Source organism: Lynx canadensis, chromosome A1 (assembly GCF_007474595.2).
Source record: "Lynx canadensis isolate LIC74 chromosome A1, mLynCan4.pri.v2, whole genome shotgun sequence".
Lineage (NCBI taxonomy): Eukaryota > Metazoa > Chordata > Mammalia > Carnivora > Felidae > Lynx > Lynx canadensis.
In genome coordinates, this window is record NC_044303.2 from 197839260 (window position 1) to 197863084 (window position 23825).

A 23825-nucleotide genomic window follows, 5' to 3' on the forward strand; every position below is an offset into this window, starting at 1 on the left:
ATTTTATTCCTGAAAAATGGGTTGGGGGAGCGAGGGGCCCCAGGAGTCTGTTGGAGGCTCTACATTATGGTGGACAATAACAAATAATTATGGCAAAAATTTATCGAGCATTTACTATATGCTAAGCCATTGACATGCATTTCCATTTAATCTACATAAAAACTTACTATTATTAGCTTTATTTTGTTGTTGGGGAAACTGAGGCACCGAGATGTCAGGTCTCACTGTTAATGATGGCAGAGCCCAGTTTGAGCCCAAAGGGTTGAACTCCAGGGTCCGTGTCGTGCATTTACTGCTCTAGCTGGAGTGATGCCATAGTCTAACCTCTCAGGGGAATTTTTATTTATTTTTTTGCTTCAGACAGTCACACACAGCCCTTTTAAGTTGGTGGGTGTGGAGTTTGGAGCGATTCCCATGGTTACTAATAATTGGGGGTCTTTTCTCTCTAGCTCTTGTAGGGATCGCAGTGGTCCCCCAGTGATGCATGCAAAAATCAATTCTTGTCACAATGGCCCTGATCACAAATAAAGCATGGAGGGCAGAGAAGGGGACCCATACTTCCCCCAACTTGCCAGATACACAATGGCATCCCAGGGGAGTTTTCTCCCAGACTTTTGGATTCGATAGACTGGTAAATAAAAATAAATGGGTAGACCAGCAAAATGGTGTCAGTGTCGTATCAGATAAGGACCTTAAAGTCCCCACCCACCATCTGTTATTCCCAATATTTTATAAAACAAATAGTACCTCAACATCTCCAGAGTTGGAAGGACACAAACACAGAGGAAAACAGTCATTTACACTGAACAGATTGAGCAACCTCACAAGAGACCCCAAGCCAGAACTGCCTAATGAAGCTCTTCCAGGATTCCTGACCCACGGAAACTGTGACGTGACTCATGTTTACTTTTGGAGCTAGTAAATTTTGGGTAATTTATCACCCAGTAATCGGTAGCTAATGCATGACCTTGGGCAAGACCCTTCTCTTTAATGTTCTTCAGCTGTTTCATCTGAGACACATGGTCGGACTAGATCTGTAGTTTGAGGAGCCCTGTGATTTCACAGTGACGGCTACCAGGCTGCTGCAGGGGCAAAGCGGGGGCCGGTGGGTGGCCCAGCTCCAACCAGAGCAGCTCCCCTTCTATATCCCTGATAACCTGGACTTAACTATAACATTTGATTTGAAGAACCTGTGTTTTGTTGTCTTTGTTGTTGTTTTTTAACGTTTTGTGATTTCTTTAGTCTTACATGCCTATTTCAGTTTACTTTTCCATTTTATTTTCATTTATTTAAAAATTTGTTTTTAAGTTTTATGTATTTAAGTAATCTCTACACCCAACGTGGGGCTCAAACTCATGACTCCGACATCAAGAGTCACATGCTCTGACTGAGCCAGCCAGGCGCCCCTACTTTTCCATCTTAAAATGGGCAGTCCAGGGGCGCCTGGTGGCTCAGTCGGTTAAGCGTCCGATTTCAGCTCAGGTTATGATCTCGTGGTTCGTGAGTTTGAGCCCCGCGTCGGGCTCTGTGCTGACAGCTCAGAGCCTGGAGCCTGCTTTGGATTCTGTGTCTCCCTCTCTCTGTGTCCTTCCCCCGCTTGCGCTCTGTCTCTCTCTCTCTCTCTCTCAAAAATAAACATTACAAAAAATTAAAAAGGACATTCCATAAAGGCCCATATTTCCAGTGCCAATGAGAGTAGAGTGTCAGGAATGTTACACAACAACCGTCTGATTGTTCAGTGGGAAAACTCAGACCCAGAGAGGGGAAGGGACTTTTCCAAAGTTACGCAGTAATTAAACGATCAAGTGGGGAATGGAATATAGCTTTCCTGACCCCCAGAAGAGATTGTCTATATTCACGAAATGGAGATCTAATAAAGAAAAGTATTTAAAAAATTAATCTTCAAAAAGCAAGGGATAGAACTTGACTGTGATCAGGTGCAGGGGGCAGAACTATAAAGCAATAAATAAAAGACTCTTGGAACGTGCTGTCCTACAGGAAGCTGGCCTGCTCATAAATCACACAGGAGCAGAGATCAGTGTTGGAAATCAAACAGAATTTACCATAGCCTGCCATACTTAGCCTTTATTGTGCTGTGTGGCAATCAGGCAATTCATGGAGCTCCTATGGGGTGCCAGGCAGAGCCCGGGCTAGGACACAGAGGTGAGCCGTGTCTTCCAGGCAGCTGCCTGAAGGGTATTTGGAGGAGTTCATTTCTCCACTTGTTACCCCAGATCAGAAATTATAAATTGTTAGCTTTGGAACAGACAGAGCCTGAGGATGAATTTTACACGTGCGTATATGTGCATACATATATAAGAAGACAATGGAACATAAAAACATATTTGGCCTTATTTAATGTTAACATTTTTGAAAATTAATTGCTAGTGTTAAGAAATAAGTGGATTTCACATAATGGCTAGATTTCTGGTCTCTTGAATAATCTGCAAGCCTGGGATGGCATGGCTGTATGGGAGCCACCGGCTGGGGCTGGGTAGTGGCCAGCTCTATAGCTGGAGCCTGAGTTCTCCGGCTTCCTGCAGTCTTCCCCCACCCCATTCCCTAGCGTTTCTCTTCTGAGGCCACTTGCTAGCTGCCCTTCAGCACTTGGGTTGTGCCGTCATTTTTCTTACGGTAGGGTATTTTCTTATATCTCACTTCACTCATTAATTTGCCTGCCTGACGTCCGGAGGAATCCGATTTGAAACCCCCTACCCTGTGGATTGTTTCCTTCCTTTCCTCCCTCCCACATGGGACTCACTGGAGGCATGGCGCTTGATTTTGACCTGCGGATCCACGCGATGGGACTTCTCACTGCAGGAGGAGGCATGGCGTTTCACCTGGGCCCCAGTGGGATGCTTGGGCTCCTCGTCCTGGATGGGAGGTGGAGAAAGGAGTTGAAGTACAGGTAGGCTCAGGGCCCTCAATGCGGGTGTGTGTTCTGGTCCAAGTGTGGTGGGTGAGCGTTGCAGGACCTCTGAGATCTAGGTCTTACATTTTTAGACCGGGGCGGCACTCAACAGTTTATAGACTACTTCTACTAGCATATATCATTTGATCCTCATCCCTTCCTGTTGGGGGCAGCAGAAGGTGCCCTTAAACTGGGATATCTGCTGAGAGGAAATCAGGAAGTCTCAGAGGGCTGTAGGTGACCATATTTGATTTATCTTTTTTTTTTTTTAACGTTTATTTATTTTTGAGACAGAGAGAGAGACAGAGCATGAACGGGGGAGGGTCAGAGAGAGGGAGACACAGAATCTGAAACAGGCTCCAGGCTCTGAGCTGTCAGCTCAGGCACAGAGCCCAACGCGGGGCTCGAACTCACAGACGGCGAGATCATGACCTGAGCTGAAGTCGGACGTTTAACCGACTGAGCCACCCAGGCGCCCCCCATATTTGATTTATCATAGATATTTCTCTCTTCACATCCTTTGGAAGTGTCCCTGAAATTTTCCGAAATGGCTAAATATAGAGTTCCCAGGGAAGATAAAAAGTCATGGATGACGTCAGCCAATGGTGGAAGGAACATAAGTTAATAAACTGGCTATACCTTTGTGCATGATGAGTATTAAGGGCACTCAGAACCCTGTCAGAGCTCAGGGAACCATGAATGGAATACGATAATAATGTAATATAATAATGATATTGATAACAATAGTACTCTTTACTCGGTGTAAGACCTTCCAATGTGTAGGCATGGTGCCCATACAGTATTTCATCTAGTTCTTGCAATGATTCAATCAGGTAGCTTTTATGTATTCATCTGAAGCCAGCAAGTGAGGACCAGAGAAGTGAAGCCCAAGGTAACCCGGATTCAGCCCTGAGTCCAAAGTTCATGCCCCTAGGTACTAAGCTGTCTTGCTACTGAACTCTTGCAGTTAAGATCTCAAGCTGCATCCGCTGGCTCATATGAATCTGAAGAAAGACCATAAGTGGAAGGAGGATGGCTGGAGAAGTTTCTAGAAAAGGGAGTCACAGAGGTGAGAGCTCCGTGTCATCCAGCACCGTCTAGGGCAGGGGTCCTGGCACGCAGATATGTCTGCTTTCCTTGGCAGCCGGATCCCCTCTTTCTCCCCTAGCCGTGAGGCCTGACCCGCCCACCGGTGTCTGATCAGAATGTGGCTGTCTGGCTCTCCCGTGGAAGGAAAAGACACGGGACATGCTGCCAGACGCAGTGTGGTTCATGTGATGGCTACAGAGGCCTCGCTGTAAACGAACGAGCTGGCCTCTCCTTGATTTAGTGAGCAAGACAGGGAGAGTCTATTCTGGAAGCTGAAGCCCAGACTGTGGATGTCACAGATGAAGGTCTATGGGAGTGGCCACCAGTTAGTGCCCCCGCTCCAGGCCCCACTGAGTCAGCACCATCAGTCTGGAGAGCAGTAAACAGCTAGAGAGCCCAACACTTTGCTCAGACCGGCACAGTGCTTTGCATTATATAGAGTCCTTTCCTCTTCCTGATCTGGGGAGCTTTCTGTTGCACTACCCAGCCTCCTGGGCCGAGGAGTCCTTATCTGGAGCCATGATCTATGGCAAGAAGGGTCCTCCCTCCCCTTCCAGCTGCCGGGCAAATGAAAATCATCTGTGAGGCAAAGATAAAAAGACACAGTGACAGAGACAGAGAGAGAGAGAGAGAGGAAGAGCTGATCAGTGGCCTTTGCCACGTTCCCAGGCACTCCCAAGGGACCCTACCTGTATCTTTTCATAAGGAACATCATCATACACACGGGGTTCAGGCCACTGATCCTGGCAGGATCTTGCATACCTAGAAAAGGTAGGATGCAATGATGATGGCACTTTGCGGCTTACGGTGCTTTCCTGTCCACTCTCGTTCGATTCTGGCAGCAGCTTGCGATGGATGTTGGAAGGTTAGTAACAGCAACCATGGCAGGCAGCACTGGGCGGTTGCTGTATTAAGGCCTCGCAGGCAGGGACCCACATGATTCTCATAACCACCTGAGAGGCAAGTGATTCATCACCTCCATTCTCTAAGCGAGAAAACAGGGTCCAAGCTGGCAAGCAACCGCCCCAAGCTGTTGCTCACGAGAGTTGAGGCTGGAACCCGGCTCTTCTGTTACATACACCAGCCCTGAGCCTGCCTGATGCCTGAGGGTGTGAGAACCTATGGTTCCGTGGCTTAGAGCCGAGCCCAGATCATTACCCCAAAGGGCCTCTGCTCTTCTGCTCGTCCCATCCACAGCTCCCCCTGACCCTGGACCACCTCCGTTAGCCAGCTCACGCCTGACTGCTGGAAGGCGAAGACACCCCCTCTGACCTCCCAAGGAAGCGGCGTCCTCCTCAGCTCTTCCTCCCTTCCCTCCCACTGCCCACGGCTGGGCTCAGAGGCTCTGAGAGGCTGCTGCGGGCTGCGGGGAGCCGGCCCTTACAGGAAGGAGTTGCGCCCTGCGCTGACGATGCTGGTTAAGGTCTCCACGTCCACGTAGTCATAGTGCAGCGCCTCGGGGGTGACTTTGGAGCCCATCTCCGCCAGCAACAGCCCAAGCCAGCGGCCCATGTCCTCTGAGCAGTTTGCCTGAGGAAAAGGAGGCACAGGCTGATTGCACTTCAGTACCGTTAGGGCCTCAGGCTACCTGCTCACTTCAGCCGGACCCATATTTGTATAGTACCTGCTGTGTTCCCAGTACTTCCGGGTCCAAGGGGAACAGGCCTGCAACACGCATCCAGAAACCCGAGTGGCTCCTTACCTTTTCTTTATTCAGGTTTTGGCTCTAATGCAACCTCCTCAGAGAAGTCCTCCCTGACCATCTCTCTAAGACACACTGCCCGCCGCACCCCCCCCCCCCACTCCCCACTATCTTCAGAGACATTTCAATGTGAAAACAGCATTTGGGCATTCCCTGGTTTTTTTTTTCTTAATACTTACTTTTTGCTAGAGGAGGCTGTTTCTCACATAACCCAATCAAAAAATTTTTTCTTATAATTGCCAATGTTTTTGTAGCACTGTATACAGGAAAATTGCCAAGAAGTTGCTGTAACCAAACCCCCTCTGTTAGTTCTCATTTAAAGAGCGTTATTATGAAATCAACTTGGCACACGACTGCTAAACTTGAATAAAGGAGGCACACTTCTTGCCAGAAAGCTCTGTGTATAATTTAAGGGACAAAAGAGACCTATCTCACCCTCTCAAAAGTAAAAGTTGAGTGACAGAGGCAATATATCTTGAAATTTAAGAAATGGGTGAGGCAGTGGGTACTGGGCAAAGAAAACAAGGTCCAGAGGCTGGGTTTTGGTTCTAAGATAAGACCAAGAGGCTAATGACCCCCTTGGAGCCTTGGATAAAGCACCTGGCAGCCCAGGCCTCAGTTTCCTTGTTTGTACTCTGAGGGAGGAGTTCTTTAATGTTTCCTTCAGCATTAACATTTTAAATTCTAAAAAGCCAAAGGACTGATATGTAGAAGAGAGAGAGACTCAACGCATTCTACAGGACCTCAGAGAGGGGGTGAGTGCCAGGGGGTGGGAACAACAGTGAGTGGGTGGGATGAAATCACATTTTCATTCAGCCATTTGTTCAACAAATAGCAAAAGAGGCCTTAGTATGGGCTGGGCATCATGCTGGGTTCTGGAAAAACAAAAGTATATGAAGCAGGTATGATTCCTGTCTTCACAGAGCTTCAAGATTTCAACTCAATATGGAGACCATCTTTCTAAAAATACAGCTGCTTGCACTTTCAACAATAGCCAAATTATGGAAGGAGCTCAAATGTCCATCAACTGATGAATGGATAAAGAAGATGTGGTTTTTATATACACTGGAATACTATTTGGCAATGAGAATGAATGAAATCCTGCCATTTGCAGCAACGTGGGTGGAACTGGAAGGTATTATGCTAAGTGAAATAAGTCAGTCAGAGAAAGACAGATATCATACGTTTTCACTCATATGTGGAATTTGAGACACTTACCAGAAGACCACGGGGGAAGAGAAGGGGAGAAAATAGTTACAAACAGAGAGGGAGGCAAACCATAAGAGACTCTTTTTTTTAATTTCATTTTTTTTAAATTCACATAGAAATTAGTTAGCATATAGTGCAACAATGATTTCAGGAGTAGATTCCTTAATGTTCCTTACCCATTTAGCCCATCCCCCCTCCCACACCCCGTCCAGTAACCCTCTGTTTGTTCTCCATATATATGAGAAAAGACTTTTTAAAAATATTAAAAAAAATTTTTTTAAATGTTTATTTATTTTAGAGACAGAGAGACAGAGCACAAGCAGGGTCAGGGCAGAGTGAGAGGGAGACAGAATCTGAAACAGGCTCCAGGCTCTGAGTTGTCAGCGCAAAGTCCGACATGGGGCTTGAACTCATGAACCGTGAGATCATGACCTGAGCCGAAGTCGGACACTCAACTGACTGAGCTACCCAGGTGCCCCGAGAAAAGATTCTTAAATGCAGAGAACAAACTGAGGGTTGATGGGAGCGGTGGGGGGGGGGGGGAATGGGTGATGGACATTGAGGAGGGTGCTTGTCAGGATGAGCACTGGGTGTTGTAAGGAAGCGATGAATCATGGGAATCTACTCCTGAAGCCAAGAGCACACTGTATACACTGTATGTTAGCTAACTTGGCAATAAACTATATTAAAAAAAAATAAAAATAAAAAATAAAAAAATAAAAAATACATAGCTGCTTGATAGGGGCAGGCTGCCTTGAAGGGCAGTGGTTTACCTGAGGTGGATGGCCACTGGTGGGAAGGTTTTAGAGGGGATTCCAGAATCAAATCCAGGTTAAATCAGTCTAGGGGCCTTTTAGGCTTGGGATTTTAAGATAGGGGTGAATAAACAAGCCTTAGTACTAGAGTTTGCCAGATATAGCAAATAGAAATGCAAAATGCTCTGTCAAATTTGAATTTCAGATAAACAACAGATACTTTTTCAGTATAAGTATATCCCAAATATTGCATGGGATATACCTGCATTAAAACCATTGTTGTTTATCTGAAATTCCAATTTAAGTGGGCGTGCTGTATTTTAACTGGTAGTCCTTCTTGGTCACTTGGCAGCAGTTGGGCTTACTTTTCCTCTTTCCTCAGTCCCTGTAATGTCAGGAGCAAGCCACCCCCCCCCACGCCCCCAACAAAAGCCCACACCCAGGCCAGAGCTCCTCTCAGCCGCCACCACCAAGAACCTCCTGGATTCTCTCTTCTCACCTCCAAGATGGCGACCTCTTGTCGGTTGCGCAGAATCCTGAAGGCAAATGGATGTCTGGGCCCAAAGCCTGGGGCCACCTCACAGCCATGGAGAGTAATGGCATTCACATGGGTCTGCAGGTCTGTGTGGTCCTTGTGGAAGTACAGGGTGTTGCATTTCAGACGACACCAGCGTTCCCTCCAGCCTTGGTTCACCAACACGTTCAGATAGCCTGGGAGGGGGAGACCAGTGGGTATGACCTCCTGACAACCCGGTCCTGGGGAAACCCAAGGTGGGGGCTCTGAGTCAGGTTCCTGGGTCTATATCCTGTGGACGAAGTGCCTGGACAATCCTCATTCTCTAGCTGGAAAAAGGAACCTCGCGGGTCCAGGAGCCGCTCACTTTCTCTGGGCCTGTGACCTCCGGTACCCTCTTCTCCTGAGTTTCATTTCCCTACATGAAATGAGGATTGATACTCACGTTCCCATACTGCTACACGGCCTTTGTACCACACTGAGCTTGGTGAAAAGGGCAGGGACTATTGTATGGGTGAATAAAAGACACAACTTTCCTCCTCTCAAAATACCAGAGCTATTAATGAGACAGAAAATAATGGGTGATGCTGACACCTGGTGGCAGCATGTGGGAACAAAACTAGCCAAGAGAAGGGGCTGGTGACCAACAGGTTTAAGAATTCCTTCTTAACATTTTAGGTTTCAATCAATTTTCCCCCAGTAACATGCCCTGATTCACTGGTTACAAAATATTTCTTTATAGCCATGTGCTTTTATAATATTTTTTTCAAGTTTAATGGAATATTACTGCATATCCAAAATACAGAATTTTCTGTTGGATTCCAGTACATGGAACATTGCATTAACGTGAACAGACTAATATGTCTTCCCTTCCAAACCCTGTCTACCTCACACTGAATGCATTTATTTATTTGTAAATGTTTTATTTATTTTTGAGAGGGAGAGCAGGGGTAGGGGCAGAGAGGGAAGGGGACAGAGAACCCAAAGTGGGCTTTGCACTGAGAGCAAATGCAGAACTCATGACCTGAGCTAAAGTCGGATGCTCAGCTGACTGAGCCACCCAGGTGCCATTTGAATGCACTTATAATAAAAGTACTTAAAGATTTTTATCCAAGAAATTTCCTTATAAGACTGGGTCAGGGCGCCTGGGTGGCTCAGTCTGTTGTGTCTGACTTCAGCTCAGGTCATGATCTCACGGTTTGTGAGTTCAAGCCCCATATCCCGCTCTGTGCTGGCAGCTCAAAGCCTGGAGCCTGCTTCAGATTCTGTGTCTCCCTCTCTGCCCCTCCCCTGCTCGCATTCTCTCTCACTCTCTCTCAAAAAAAAAGACTGGTTCGTAACTTACACACCCAGCATGTTACGTGCCAAGAGGAAATAAAATACTCTCCCTCCATCACAGTGTAGGAAACTGAGGCCCAGAGGCAGGTGGTGATTGCAGCTAAGGTCACAGGGAACACAGAAATAGGGGGGTCAGTTGGCTTTTCCTTCTGCTGAGTGTCGTGGAAAGGCATGGAATGTTGATGCCGTGGGGGTTACATAGGATTCTCTCCTCTGCCTTGGGGGCAAGGTGGAGGAGGCTCAGAGGGTTTTCTGGCTTAGCCCAGGGGTCCACAGCAGCAGGGTCTGAACATCCTCCTCCTGGTGCCCAGGACCTACCACAGCACGGGACCTCCTGGTCGGGGCAGGATGTCTGTAGGCCATCAGCCAGCGGCTTCTTCTTGGAGAAGCTGATGATGCGGGTGATCTTGCGGCCTGCAGCCCTGCTCATTGAACCCTTCAGCTCTGCCAGACTGCTCTTCTTCCCTTTGCCTGTTGCCATGGAGATGGGTTAGGGGAAGGGAGGGAACCCCAAGTCCCAGATCCACCCACCCCGGCCTTCCCAGCGGCCCTTTCAGCCCGCACATGGGGCCTGGCTGGGGTTGCAGGTGCGGACGGAGCAGGTCACCCTACCCAGACCTCCAGGGTGGTCAGGACCTGCTCCGCGCTGTGTGCCCAGGCAGGACCCCTCCCGGCTCTGGCATCCTCCAGCCTGAACCTTCAGAGGCTCCTACCATGGTCGCAGGCCTCCCGGCGGCCCAGAGTGGAACAGTTATCACCCATGCCCAGGCTGTCCGAGTCTGAGGTCTGCTTCTCTTGAGACAGTCTCTGGGGAGGGACACAGACAGCCCCATGTCAGAGGGCACACTCAGAGGTTCCCCTCTGTTGGTTCAATCCCCCCAACCTCTGCACATGATGATTGCCTAACAAATATTTGTCAGCAACTCTCACGTCCTGACACTATGCCAGGTATGGGGAAGACAATGCTGGCTTAGGATGGTCGTGTCTTCGAATCTCTCACAGCCTGTTTGGGGAGCCAGGCAATTAGGTGTAATAAATTCCCAGGGTTTTCCATATTTGGCATTTAAGTGGGATACTAATGTAATGCAACTGGTTTAGGGAGTGATCGCCAGTGGCATCGTGGGGACAGACTGTAAGGGAAAGAGCCACATAAGACAGCGTCGTCCTGGGCAAGGTCAGACGCGGGAAAGGGAGGCGCTAAGATGACAGGATGTAGAGAAAGGGACGGGTTGGCATGTTCAGAATAGTTAGGGACCAGGAGATATGAGTGGTGACAGGAGAGGGGTCGTTAGTCATGAGAATGTGGGAAAATCCTTTCCTCTCCCCAAGGCTCTGTTTTCTCACCTGAGGCACACCCTCCCCAGGGAGCCGGCCCAAGTGCAATGGCAAGGCCAACAGACAACAGACCAAATCACTTCTAACACTTCCGCAAAGTGCTGCCCTCTTGCTCTAAAAAGCTCAACTGTGCCAGCCAGACTTGGGACAGGATTGAAATGGCACCAACCCATTTAAAAAGAATTACAGAGCTCTGAGGCCTCTCCACCTTTCCTGCCAACGACTTCCCAGCCCAAACGACTTCTCCTACACACAGAACTTGGGGGCAGGGGGGGATAGGAGAGGCCGTGCGCTCCCCCCGATTTCCAAAGGCTGGAAACATGGCAACGGTCAGAATTGGGCCAGATCTGTCAAAAGCATAATGGATCTCCCCTACAGGGAGAGAAACAAGTGTGAAACAAGTTATTTGTTTCTATTTGTTCTGCAATGGTGTACGGGTGGTTAAGTTTTTCATCAAGATAGAAGGCAAATACAAAACACATTCTGAACACTTTGGAACTGACTTAATGACGGTGACACTTCACGTACAAGACTCCATGGAGAGACAGAGCCACCGATACCATGTCCCCACTCCAAACACACCCCCCTAAATATTTGAGCTGCCCTCCCCCTATACGCTCGGCCCCAGGAACATTCCTCTGCACACGCCCGGGACCGAACCACGGCACGCACCTGCAGGTGCGTATATGAGTCTACACGTTTACGCAGTCAATGTTGCTTTCCTTCAGGCCCTACTAACGGCAAGGGCCAAGTGAGGGTAGGGTTGCACTTCTCCAGCATCTGCCTGGCATGAGAGCCCCCTACCTGTCCTCTCCTAGGGACTATATGCTGACCCTGCAGCTTTGCTTCTACTGTGCCCCAGCAGCCCCTGTCCCTTGGCCCACCTCTGCCCCCATACAGTGTCGCCCTTCCTTACTAGCTGTTCACTCTCACAAATGTGCTCTCTCGGAGAAGCTTCCCTGACGCCTGAGACAGGAGCAGGCCCTTGGGTACCTGGTACTCTTCCCTCCCAGCACTCCCGCAGCCCAGCATTCGCGTCTGCCCCGCCCTGGGGAGCGCAGCGTGTGTCTCTGTCAGGATGGCTCTTGTGCACCTGCCGCACGGCACTCCCGGCCTGCTCCCCGAGCAGAGCTCAGTCTGCCCCTCCGTGAGTGATGGGATGGCGAAACCATCAAGAGCCAGGTATCTGGGGGTATATACATCCTTGCTCTGTTTCTTACTGACTCTGCGACTTTGGGCAAACCTCTCTGTGCCTCAGCTTCCTCCTCTGAAAATGTGACTCGTCAGAGAGTTGTTGTGGAAATTAAATTAGGCCATTCATGTAAAGCATCAGGGACACTGTCGGCCACACAGTCATACTCTATGAATACTAACCTTTATTATATCATGTGAGCCCCGTGTGTGTGGGTTTGGGGCTGAGTCCCTTCATCACCCACCGGCACCTGGCAAAGCAAAGGCACTAGGCACATACTTTCCGACTGCCTGAGCAATCGCTAAATGACCGCCTCGCTTGCGTCCCATCGGGCCACACTCTTCTGACAGTTTCCAATTTGCTTTAAATGGCTCCGGTCAACCGCGACTTCCTCCTGTCCTGGCGGTGTTAGTTACTCCCTCCTCTGGCTCACACTGCACCCTGGACATGGGCATTCGTTCATTCGTGCGTTCATCAATTCAGTAGACGTTTATTGATACGCTGAGGTGCCAGCTCTATGGCTTGGCTTCACCACCAGCCTGTGAATTTCCCCGGGGGCACAGCCCCTGTTGAGTCACCACTGCCTGGCACAGAGGAGGCCTCGTGGAGACAGATGTACCTTGTCTAGGTCCAGCTTGCACACGAGGACTGGGGATCTGGGCATGTCTGCCCCCTCTGTGCCCCCGGCAGGCCTGCTCACCTCTCGGATGACCTGTGGAGAGGACACACAGCTGTGAGCAGGTGGGCAGGGATACTGTGGAGGCAGCAGGAATGGGTTGATGTGGCCTCCTGCCACACGTATGGGGCCCATCAGGGTTTGACACGGCTTTCTCCTGTGTCTACCCCTTGAATCGAAAAGTCAGAGGGCTGGGAAACAAGAGGCGTGGCTTCTAGACCTGGCTCCGTTGCTAATTAGTTGTGTGGCTTTGCGAAAGCCATTTTCTCCTCTGGGCCTCGCCTTCCCTGTCTGTAACATGGGGATAATACTGGCCCTCTGCTTACGTCCTTGGGTTGCCTGAGGACCAGTGCGATCGTGGGTGTGAAGGGCCACGTGAACCAGGACGCCCTGCACAAGCGTGAGGGACTGTCTTCTGTGACCGTGCGGAACCTCCGCATCAGCCTGTAGGGTGGCCGGGGCCGTCTCCTCCATTTTGAAGATGTGGGAGCTGAGATTCCATGGCATTCACATGACCTGAGCATGAAATCAGAATGGCCACCACTGGTTGCTCACCAATCCGTGGCTTTACGTGGGTTATCCCACTGTATCCCCATAGCAGCCTTGAGGGGCAGGGACAAGTGGGATCCCCATGTCACAGATTAGGATGATGGGGCTCTGAGAATGAAGCCATGGTTGCCTGACCTTAACTTCTGGACTAATGACCTGCCAGCATCGGGATGTCAAGACTGTCCCCAGTCCAGGCTCAGTCTTTAGTCTCAATCTCCAGTCTAGGGCTCCTTCTGCTGCCCCACCCGGCCCCTGGAGGGCAGAGTCTCCCCCAGAAAGCAGGTTCTCTCACTTCCTTCCCCTCCTGAGACAAAGATAATGAGCAACACTAAACATCCCAGGGGAGAGCTGGTTGTCACAGGAAGGAAGGGAGGCTAGGGAGGGAGGAAGGTGTTTGGTTGCTTTGTTTCAGCAGGAAGATCAGAGGAAAAGGCAGAAAGGTGTCAGAGTGAAAGAGGGGCAGGGTGCAGGGACATGGCCGGCGGTAAGGGACTGGGGATAGGGGCCCCACCACCACCCCACAGTGATCATTCACAGTTACTAAGTACTTCCTGCCTAGGGGGCACCCTATTAAATGCTCTCTAGAATCTTTACAAGAACCATTTTACAGAAGAGCAAACTGAGGCACAGATAGGCAAAGTCATTTGCAGAAGATCACATAGCCAATAAGTGTCACTTAGGCCTGGGACTTGAACTCAAGTCCGTGCGCCACCAAAGTCCTCCCCTGTCATCACTATGGCACCCTGCCTATGGCCTTTGGAGGAGATTTCCTTGCCAACTTCTAATCCTGGCTCAAACCACTCGGTTGTGTGACCTTTGGCAAGTCACGTCAGATTCCTGTGTCTCAGTTTCCTCATCTGTACAATGGGAACGATAATAGTCCTATTGCAAACAGTAAATGAGGTCATGGATGTGAAGCTCTTAGCGCAACACATGGCACGAAGTAAGTGCTCAGCATATGGTAACTCTAATTGTTCTGCAGTCAGAGGCAAGATGCAGAAGCCGGACCACAGGTGGAGGTTGCAAGCATGCACATTTCACCTAAGACAGGAAGGAGTTTTCCTGTTGTTTTTTTTTTTGTTTTGTTTTGTTTTTTGTTTTTGTTTTTTTTAAGGATTAGCTTTATCTACTGATAAAATTAGCTTCCTTTAAAGATATCAAGCTCCCCATTCCAGGAGGTACACATGTGCAGCCTGGACAAGCCCACAGTAAGGGTGTCAGAAAGGGGATTCAAGTAACTAGAAGGAAGGCAGGACTCCAGCCTGGGGTCTGTCTCCTGGAGATGTCTGAGCCCACTTCCACGAGTAAGCCCTCGCCATGCACAGGTCGCCGATCACCACCCCTCCCCTGAGCAAGGCCTGCTCTCCCAGGGATGAGAGCCCACTGTGCTGAGAGCCGGGCCTGGGAAGAGAGGAAGGAGGGGCAGGAGGCGTGGGGCAGAGAGGGCACAGTACCTTGAGCCACTCCTCGGCTTGCTCCCGGCTCTGTAGTGCCAGCACCAGCACCTCGGTAGCCCCCTGGGAGAAGCGCAGCTCATGCCTCTTGTGCCGGCTGTCCTTGGGCACGTAGATGACACTGCAGATATCCAGAGCCAGCCTCAGATGCGGCTGCCGGTCCTTGGAGCTTTTGTAGCACTGGGCAGGAAGAGATGGGGTCACCCTTCTGGAGGGGAGGGTGGAGGAGGACTTGGGGGAGCTCGACCTACCCCACAGAGACCTCCCCCACCAAGCCCAGCTGTGGGCCCTGCATGAAGACAGAGGCTGTGGCTATTCATCCCAGAGAAGAGTAGTCTGGAAAGGGGGCATTTTTGGACAATCTTCAGATCTCAAGGGCTACTGCGGGGCCCCAGGGGCACAACCACCCATCAGGAAGAGGCAGATTTTAGCATAAAACTAGGAAGACCATTCTAGTCTAAAGAACCAGAGAAGACACAGCCCGGCTCGGGAGGAAGCCAGCTCTGTGCTCCTAATGGGCTACCTAGCAGGAATGTGGGAGAGAGAATTCTAGGCGTGATGGAAGACTGGGCTTGGTTTATCAATAGTTTATCAATAATGATTATCACTTCCCAATTCTTATTATGAAGCCAGCATTACCTTGATACTGAGACCTGAAAATGACATTCCAAAAAAGAAAAATGATAAGCTCATCTCAACCTGGTTGCAAAAGCCCTACAAAAAAATTAGCAAATGGAATCTGACACATATAAAAAGCATACTGTATCAAGACTTTATTTATTCTTTATTTATTCTGGGATTGCAAGAGTGCACTAGCCTTTAAAAACCAACACTATAATTCATCATATAAGTAGAAAAAAAAGAAAAGTCACATCTATCAATAGACACAGAATAGGCATTTGATAAAATTCCCCACCCATCTGCAGTATAAATGAGCAAACTAGACCTACAGAGGGGGGACTTCCTTAATGTGATAATAAAGACCTTCTACAGACCTGTCACAGCAAATATCAGCCTTAATAGTGAACTTTGTAACTCTCCCTTTGAGCTCTGGACTGAGACAAGGGCGTCTGCTCTTCCACCGACATTTACATTGTGTTGGAGATCCTAACCAATGCAATATGTCAAGAAAAAAAATGGCCTAAGGAGTGGGAAGAAGGGTCATGACCTTGGGACTGGTTCTGGCCTGGGGTGAGCTTCTCACTGCTCCAGGATGAAAAAAATGTCATGTTTCAAATGAGTATCTGTTGGGCAAGGCTTGTCAACAGACTTGGGGTTAAACAGCTATGAATATTTTTGAATTATGTCTGCATTCCTACTCTGGAATTAAAGGCACATTTTCTTTTATGAAATGATGGCAAATTAAAAAAAAAAACAAGAAAGCAAGTTCCATTGTGAGTTCTGCATGGGCTCAGTTTTAGAAAAGACAGATGTGTGGAAATGAGGGTGGAAATATGTATATTAAAACTTAACAGTGGTTAGCCCTTGATCAATGGGATTGTAGGTGGCTTTTGAAAAATGGTTTTCATCATGTTTTTCTCTAGTTTTATAAATGAACACATTTACTTGACTAATGAAAGCAACAAACATTGTTTTAAAGTGATTGGGGCGCCTGGGTGGCTCAGTCAGTTAAGTGTCTGACTCTTGATTTTGGCTCAGGTCATGATCTCACGGTTCATAGGTTCTAGCCCCTACGTCTGGCTCTGTGCTGACAGTATGGAGGCTGCTTGGGATTCTTTCTCTCTCTGCCTCTCTTGTGCTCATGCTCTTTCTCTCTCTTTCTCTCTCTCTCCCCCCCCCCCCCCCCCCCCGCTTGTACACTTTCCCTCTGTCTCTAAAAAAAAAATAAAATAATTTTAAGTGATAAAAAATTCATTCCTGGCAAAACAAAACTTGGCAACGTCTTTATCAGGTCTTTGAATATGTGTGTGTGTGTGTGTGTGTGTGTGTGTGTGTGTGTGTGTTTCCATTCTGCTCTAGTGGGAGAGCCTCTGTGCACAAAGCAAGCCCAGAGGAACTGAGGCAGACATGCCTGCACACACACACACACACACACACACACACACACACAAGTAAGGCCACGTGAGGCCCAGAGGCACATATCCGCAGCCACTCACCAGGAGCTGGTCCTCCTTGATGACGGTCAGCTGCTTGGCCCATTGCCCGAAGCGCTTTTTCCGCAGCAGGAAGGCACATATCCTGCAGTCCCTCACCAGGTGCATGGAGGCCTCCTCCGAGGGCCACTGGTGCGTGGGCTGTGGCCCTTTCCCTTCCTCCTCCTCCTCGTCGTAGGACTCGTAGGAGCTGCTCATTGCGTCAGAGTCGTTGTCTGCAGGAACCACAGGAAAGGACCCGCTACTGTGTCATTGCCTGGGAGGCACCTCCATACCCTTGTGCAGATGTCCTTGCCCCGGGGTCCCGGGACCAGGAGGGGGTGGGCGTGAGGTGTGATCGTGGTGATCGCTAACCCCTGCATGGGCACCATGCTGTATAGATTTACCACTGGCCTTGCGATCTCGGTGACTTCACTTCTCAGAGTCCAGCTTTCTTATCGGTAACATGGTCATAATGAAGGACAGTATCTACCTCATCCGGCTGTGAGCATCAGTGAATGCAGAGCGTTCAGCCCAGTGCCTGGCACTCGGCGGGCACTCAGTGAACATCGGCTACTGTCATTCCCCCAACAGCTTCACATCCACAATCTCAAGGGACTCTCACAGCACCCGCAAATCCCCATTTTATACAGAAGGCAACTGGAGGCTCAAAGAGAATAAATGACTCATTTGAGGTCAGTCACCAAGGATCAGGGCGAGGGTTAGATCCAGGGCTCCTGCAGTGGTCCTTCCACTGAACCCTGGAGTCACTGAGTACCAGGGCTTGGGGCTTCTGTGGTGACCCAGAGGGGCTGGCACACACGTGTATTCCAAGGATCAGGTCAGGCCTGCTCTCTGAGGACAGAACCCTTCTGAATACCTGCCCCATACTTACAGGAGTTCTTTAGCTCCCCATTCATCCTGGTCGCAGGGTAGCTGCTGTCTGCATCCTCATAGTAGCCGTCCATGATGGAGTGGGCTGGGCTGCAGCCATCTGTGGGGTTGGTAGAGGGAGCAGCACCTTGGAGAGAGACAGGCAGACTGCAGGGGCTGTGGCTGGGGAAGACCCCAGACACCCTGGCCCTGCTTGGGGAAGAGACAGTGCAGCTCCCCACAGCTCCCTGGCCGTGGTGAGGGGCCTCCTCTCTGCTCTAGCTCCCCACATGCTCTCTGTGCTCCTGTGACCAGGAGCTGCCCTGCTGGGCCCTGTCACACCTCCAGGCTGTGTTCATGCTATTCTGTGTGCTGTCTTAGCTTTTGCTAGAGAACTCCTACTCATCCTTCAATACCCAGATCAAAGATCTTTCTTCTGACCTTCTCGGGCAGAGAATAGTCAGCCCCTCCTCAGTGATCCCACAGCATTGGGGGGTGTGTGTGTGTGTGTGTGTGTGTGTATCTTGGTCACAGCTCTGATCCCTGTACGGCAAGGAGTGGTGCTCCAGCTGCCTGGGCTTAGCCCCCCTTGTCTTCTGTCACCTCAGTCCTTCCAGTCCCTTCCTGATGCATATGCCTGCTCCCTCTGGTGAAAGCGATTCTCCTAAACCTCTGTGGCTATACCACGGAGGAACTGGACTAAAGAAGATAATGGTAGTGCTTGCAACAGTGACCACAACAGCTGTCTACATGGAACTTTCCCAGCACATTCCCACTGAGCTGGCAGCACAGCGCAGGGGTGGGGGCTATCTTAAACTGTATTCTGCATCGGAGCTACCGGGGTCTCTTTAAAATGCAGATGCCCAGGCTGTGCCCCCAGAGATTCTGATTCACTGGTGTGGGCTGAGCTGAGGAATCTGCATTTTTTTTAAAAGCCTATTTAATAGGGCATTACAAAACATGGAAAAATAAAAACTACACGGAAGTTCAAGAAATCGGATTTTTTTTTCAACAATTAAGATTATTTTGATCCAGATGGTCGCTGGGGCATGCTCTGAAGGTCAGCGGGTTAAGGGCACGTGCTTTGGGTTGGATCAGATTTGAGATCAAATTTGTCGCCACCATTTGTTTAGTGACCTTGGGGGGAAAATCCCACAGTTTCTCTGCATTTCAGGGTCTTCACCCTAAAGTGATGTGAACAGTGCCCACCTTGGATGAGTGATAAAATGCATATAAGCTCTTAGCACAGTGCCTGGCACACAGAATGTGCTAGACGGATGCTAGATGTCATTATTATTTTCACCTCCTTTGATTCCCATAATGCAGGGAGATAGGTATCGGCCCCATTTTACAGATGAGGAAACTGAGGCTCCACACAGTTTGCTAGTGACAGAGCCTGGATAAGAACTGAGGTTGCCTGAGGTTGCCCGCTCAGGGAATAGGGGCACATACCTTCTTCCAGGAAGCCTTCCTTCTTCACCCAGTACAACTGGCTGTCAAACCACACTGTTCTGCAACGTGCTGCTCTGGGCTCCCAGCCCCTACCATCCATCTGTTTCCTGAGAACAGCAGCACTCGAATTCCCAGCGACTGGGATACCCAGTGCTAGCTCCCAAGTGATGGCCCCAGCCTGCCCTTCCCAGCAGGCTCTCTGAAGCCTCAGATGCTGGCAACATCCTGTGAGGTGGATGGTGGCGGGAGGTGTGATGGGGAAGAGGGAGGGGACACCCGGGGCAGTGCTCTTGAACACCTGGCAGGGCTGGACACCGGGTCAGAGGAAGGATACTCCCTGATGGGCTTGGCGCCCTCTCCCTGGTCAAGCTCCCTGACCCTTCCTGAGGCCCGCCCTTCCCTCCTGCCCCAGGATCCCTGCTGCCTCATCTGAGGGGAGCCATGAGCTCCCTGGGGAGGTGGAGGGGCCTCACCCAGCTGAGGGGCTTGACCTGGGATTCAGGGCCCGGCAGCGCTTTGTCTCCGCCCTCCTCCCCTGTCCTCAAGTGGAGAACAGAACAAAGTCACCTGCTTCCCGTACAAACTGCCCCTTGCAGCCCCACAGACACCAAGAATCTCAAGGCTGAGGACAGCCACTGATCCCCTGGTCCAACCCCAGCACTTCACTCTGCTTTAACTAGTTTATTAGTGGTGAAAATAATATACCGCAGTAGCCCAGAGGTGGAGAGAACCCAGGCGTCCATCAACTGATGAAAGACTAAACAAAACGTGGTCTCTCCCTACACTGGAATATTACTTGGCCATAAAGAGCAAATGAGGGCTGGTACATGCAGTGACGCAGATTAACCTTGGGAACACTACGCTAAAGGGAAATAAGCCAGACGCAAAAGGCCACACACATTGTATGATGCTATTCACGTGAAATATTCAGAATAGGCAAATCCATAGGGGCGGAAAGCAGACTGGTGGTTGCCAGGGGCGCAGGAGGAAGGCGAACAAGAACGACTGCTTAATGGGGATGGCGTTTCCTCTTTGAGTGATGAAAAGGTGTGGGAACTGGCTGCACAGTGCTGTGAATGTACTAAATGCCACTGACTGCACACCCGTCAAATGGTTGACATGGTCCATTTCATGTTATGTGCATTTTGTTACAATACAGAAAAAATGCCCAGGGTAAAAAGCACAATCAGTACAAAAGAGTATGAATGGGAAAGTATGTTCTCTTCACCCAGATTTCCATTCAATTCCCACAGGGGAATGCTGTTGACAGTTTCTTGCATATCCCAGGAGAGTCATTTAAATGAATGCAGGGATGCGTGTACCCCATCAAGGAACAAATGGAATCCTATTAAATGCAGTATTCTGCAGTGTTTGAATGTTTTTCAGTGGCTGTATCTTGGAATTCATTTCTGATCGGCACAGACAGACCTGTTTTATTTATTTTTTGGCGGTTGGAAGATATTCCACTGAGCTACTGAATGACAGGATAGCATCGCATAAACATTATCTCATACAAGTTCAACTACGAATGCTGGGGCACACAAAGACCAGGATAGAGTCTCTTGTGTGTCACGTGAAGTTCCTATATCCAAGCCAGTGACTTCTCTGATCCTCAGAGAAACACCCATTTGTTTCACTGCGGGAGGAAACCCATTAAGAGGTTGGTCAAAAGCAGAGACTCTTTGTGGTCGATTTAAGAGATTTTTCAAGTGTAATTTGCACCAGTGCCCTCTAAATTATTTTATCGGGTCCACCTATCAGTAAAAATGTAATCATATAATGTACTTCCATTTATTTATGGGCAAATTATATGCATATATGTCTCTCTCTTATATGTATAGACTGTTTACAAGCATTATGCTATTATTAGATTATAAAGACTATAACTCTAAAACATTGACATGGAAAGGTTTTAAAAGAAGTGTTGAGCTAAATATAAGTAAAGTTTCTATAACTTCCTACATTGTTTTGTGAATTCCCTGGGGTGACCACCCTCTACATGGGAGACCTTTTGATTTCAGCCATGTGCTTTTTTATCCTAGGCACTGACTTTGTAACCTCGCCCACCTAGAAGATGCGGTCCTGCTAAGTACGAACCGTCTCACCAGTCCACCGAGGAGGAGCACTTAGGCCAGTAGCAGGTTCAGTGCTAGGACCCAGGATGCAGCGGTCATTTGTGCACCTCCATCCAGGCACATCTATATCCATGGATCCAGCCCCTTTCTTATTTTCAGGGCAGGGAAGGGAGTTGTCCAAGGCCGCACAGAACTGGGACTGGAACCTAAGCCCCTGATCCCTGGGGCCATGCCCACTGACCGCCCTCCCAGGCCACCATTAGAGAGGCCAGGTTCTCAGGACGTAGGCGGGGCTGGACGGTGCTGGCCTTGGAATGCCAGCCCCAGCAGGACAGTCCTGCAGGGGATGAGAACTTACTGTGGGAGCTGATGTACTCAGGGGACTTGCCCGGTCCCAGGGGAAGGGCCTCTTCATAGTAGTCCTCAGGTGGGGGCCTGTTGGGAAGCGGTGGAGGCAGGTCGGCTGCCTGAAGGGGGACAAAGGAGGCGGATGAGACCTAGGTGGCCAGGAGAGCGGAGGGAACAGGCGGAGGGACGGGACGAAGCTGGGGCAGGGGGAGGCCGGAGCCCCTAGGAACCGTTTCTGAATGGAAGCCATAACTTGTGACAGTGGCAGAAGGGCAGAGGTGGGAAGCTGTTTGCCGACAGTTTGCTTGGTTCTCTCCTCCTTCCCCAACTTGTTGAAGTATCAGGGCTTCTCTGTAATATCTAAAAGCTGTGTGGGCTGCCACAGAGACGTAGTTAGTGCTTTTGATTAAGCACATGCAGAATTATCAAAAGCTACAGTGACTTCTGCAATACTCTAGAACCCCATCTCTATTCAGGTGAGGAACAGCAGGACAAGTAAATGGAACGCGTGTGACTTAGCGAGGCAATAATGCCTTAGGCTCTGGGGCCAGGGAACCCCTGCTCTACCGGGATTAGGCTCCATCGCTTACTAGTGGTGGGACACTGACATGTCACTCTAAGCCTCAGTTTCTTTACCTGTAAAATGGGGACATTAATGGCGCCAACCTCCATCAGTTGTTGGGAGCGTGTAAAGGACGCCATAAGGGGTCAGTAATTGGTACCACTGGATGGTGATGATGATAGTGAATTAGGTAGTTGACAGATAATGTTTGATGTGATTATGGGCCCCTTCCCTCAATTCCTTGGACAAAGGCTGGGAACCCTAGACATGATCCACACCTTTATTTTATAGGTGATAGGCTCAGAAAGGAAAGGTGATTTGCCCAAGACCACACAGCCGCAGGGGGGAGGGCAGAGGGCCACCAACTCCTGGTCCAGAGCATTCCCCACACTCCATGTTAATTATCACGGCAATCAGAAGTTGGGGTGGGGAGCATCCCATGTGCTTAAAGGGAAGGGTCAGTTCACTGCATCATCCCTGCTCAGCATGAGCACAGTGAGCACATCATGAGCCAGTGAAATATTGTCACAGCCTGTTTCTCCCTCCCTTCCTCCTTCCCTTCCTTCCTTCCTTCCTTCCTTCCTTCCTTCCTTTTCCTTCTTTCCTTTCTTTCTTTCCTTTTCTTTCTTTTCTTTCTTTTCTTTCTTTCTTCTTCCTTTCTTTCTTCTTCTATTCTTTCTTTCTTCTTCTTCTTTCTTTCCCTTCCTTCCTCCTCCCTCCTCCATTCCTTTACCTTCTTCCTTCCTTCTTTACTTCCTTCATTTTCTCTTTCCTTTTTCTTTATTTTCTTTTCTTTCTTTTCCTTCTTTTCCTTCCTTCCTTCCTTCTTTCCTCATCCTTCCTTCCTTTTTCTTTCTTTCTTTCTTTCTTCCTTCCTTCCTTCCTTCCTTTCTTTCTTTCATTATTTATTCATTTGAGAGAGAGGGGGGTGGAGAGAATCCTAAGCAGGCTCCACACCCAGCAAAGAGCCCGACTCAGAGCTTGATCTCACGACCCTGAGATCATGACCTGAGCCAAAATCAAGAGTCAGACGTTTAACCAACTGAGCACCCCCCTCCCCGTTTCTCCCCTCAGAACAGGGTCCTACACAGCCAGGAGGGTCCCAGGCGTTAGGGGGAAAGCTCCCCTCATCACTTCAGAGGGACAGAGGGCTGGAGGATGTGGGAACCCAGGCTGTGACTCACATGTCTCAGAGGTGGGCTCTTGGCTGGCTCAGGGCTGGCTCCTTTGCAGGGCTCCCCGTCATCCTCTGGCAGGTCCCGGAGGTCACTCAGGTCACAGTCTACCGCGGGTCAGGCCATTGGGGCAGAGAAAGCCAAGGATGAGCACGGTCAAACGGGAAGAAGGCTGGATTTGGGGTCAGGAGGCCTCCACCCCCTCCTTTGTTAGTGACATTGGGCAAGTGACTTCATCACTCTGAGACCTGTTTGGCCTTCTCACCTGTAAACCGGTCCCAATAATCCCTCGCCTTGTCTGTCTGCCAGGGTTATCAAGAGGGTCCAATAAGACCCTACCTGGTGTGGTGCTTTGGAGGGTTTCAAGAGTTGGGCAGTGAAGGCAAAGTGTCTTCCCTCACTCAGTCTCTCAGTCCCCGAGACTTCCACCTGACCCGCAGCTCTCTCCATGCAGAATAGTGCTGTCCGCCCTCGGGAAGCAGCAGGGGCCACCACGCCCTGCCCGCCGCCCGGCCGGGCTGCT

General features: G+C 49.7%; 1 protein-coding gene across 3 annotated transcripts in view; it reads right to left on the reverse strand.

Moving 5' to 3' along the window:
* AFAP1L1 (actin filament associated protein 1 like 1) overlaps window positions 1-23825 on the reverse strand; it is a 61839-nt gene that overhangs the window by 9920 nt on the left and 28094 nt on the right. For 2 of the 3 annotated variants that reach the window (XM_030329711.1, XM_030329701.1), the window contains exons 4-15: window positions 23312-23409; window positions 21576-21684; window positions 17713-17838; window positions 16842-17053; window positions 14725-14904; window positions 12665-12757; window positions 10232-10325; window positions 9837-9989; window positions 8166-8377; window positions 5385-5530; window positions 4690-4762; window positions 2762-2873 (exon numbers count right to left, since the gene is read on the reverse strand). In XM_030329711.1, the coding sequence (XP_030185571.1) occupies window positions 2762-2873; window positions 4690-4762; window positions 5385-5530; window positions 8166-8377; window positions 9837-9989; window positions 10232-10325; window positions 12665-12757; window positions 14725-14904; window positions 16842-17053; window positions 17713-17838; window positions 21576-21684; window positions 23312-23409 (1608 nt within the window). Of the gene's footprint in view, window positions 1-2761; window positions 2874-4689; window positions 4763-5384; window positions 5531-8165; window positions 8378-9836; window positions 9990-10231; window positions 10326-12664; window positions 12758-14724; window positions 14905-16841; window positions 17054-17712; window positions 17839-21575; window positions 21685-23311; window positions 23410-23825 lie in introns of those variants that run through there. The other variant, XM_030329719.1, reaches the window with a different exon arrangement.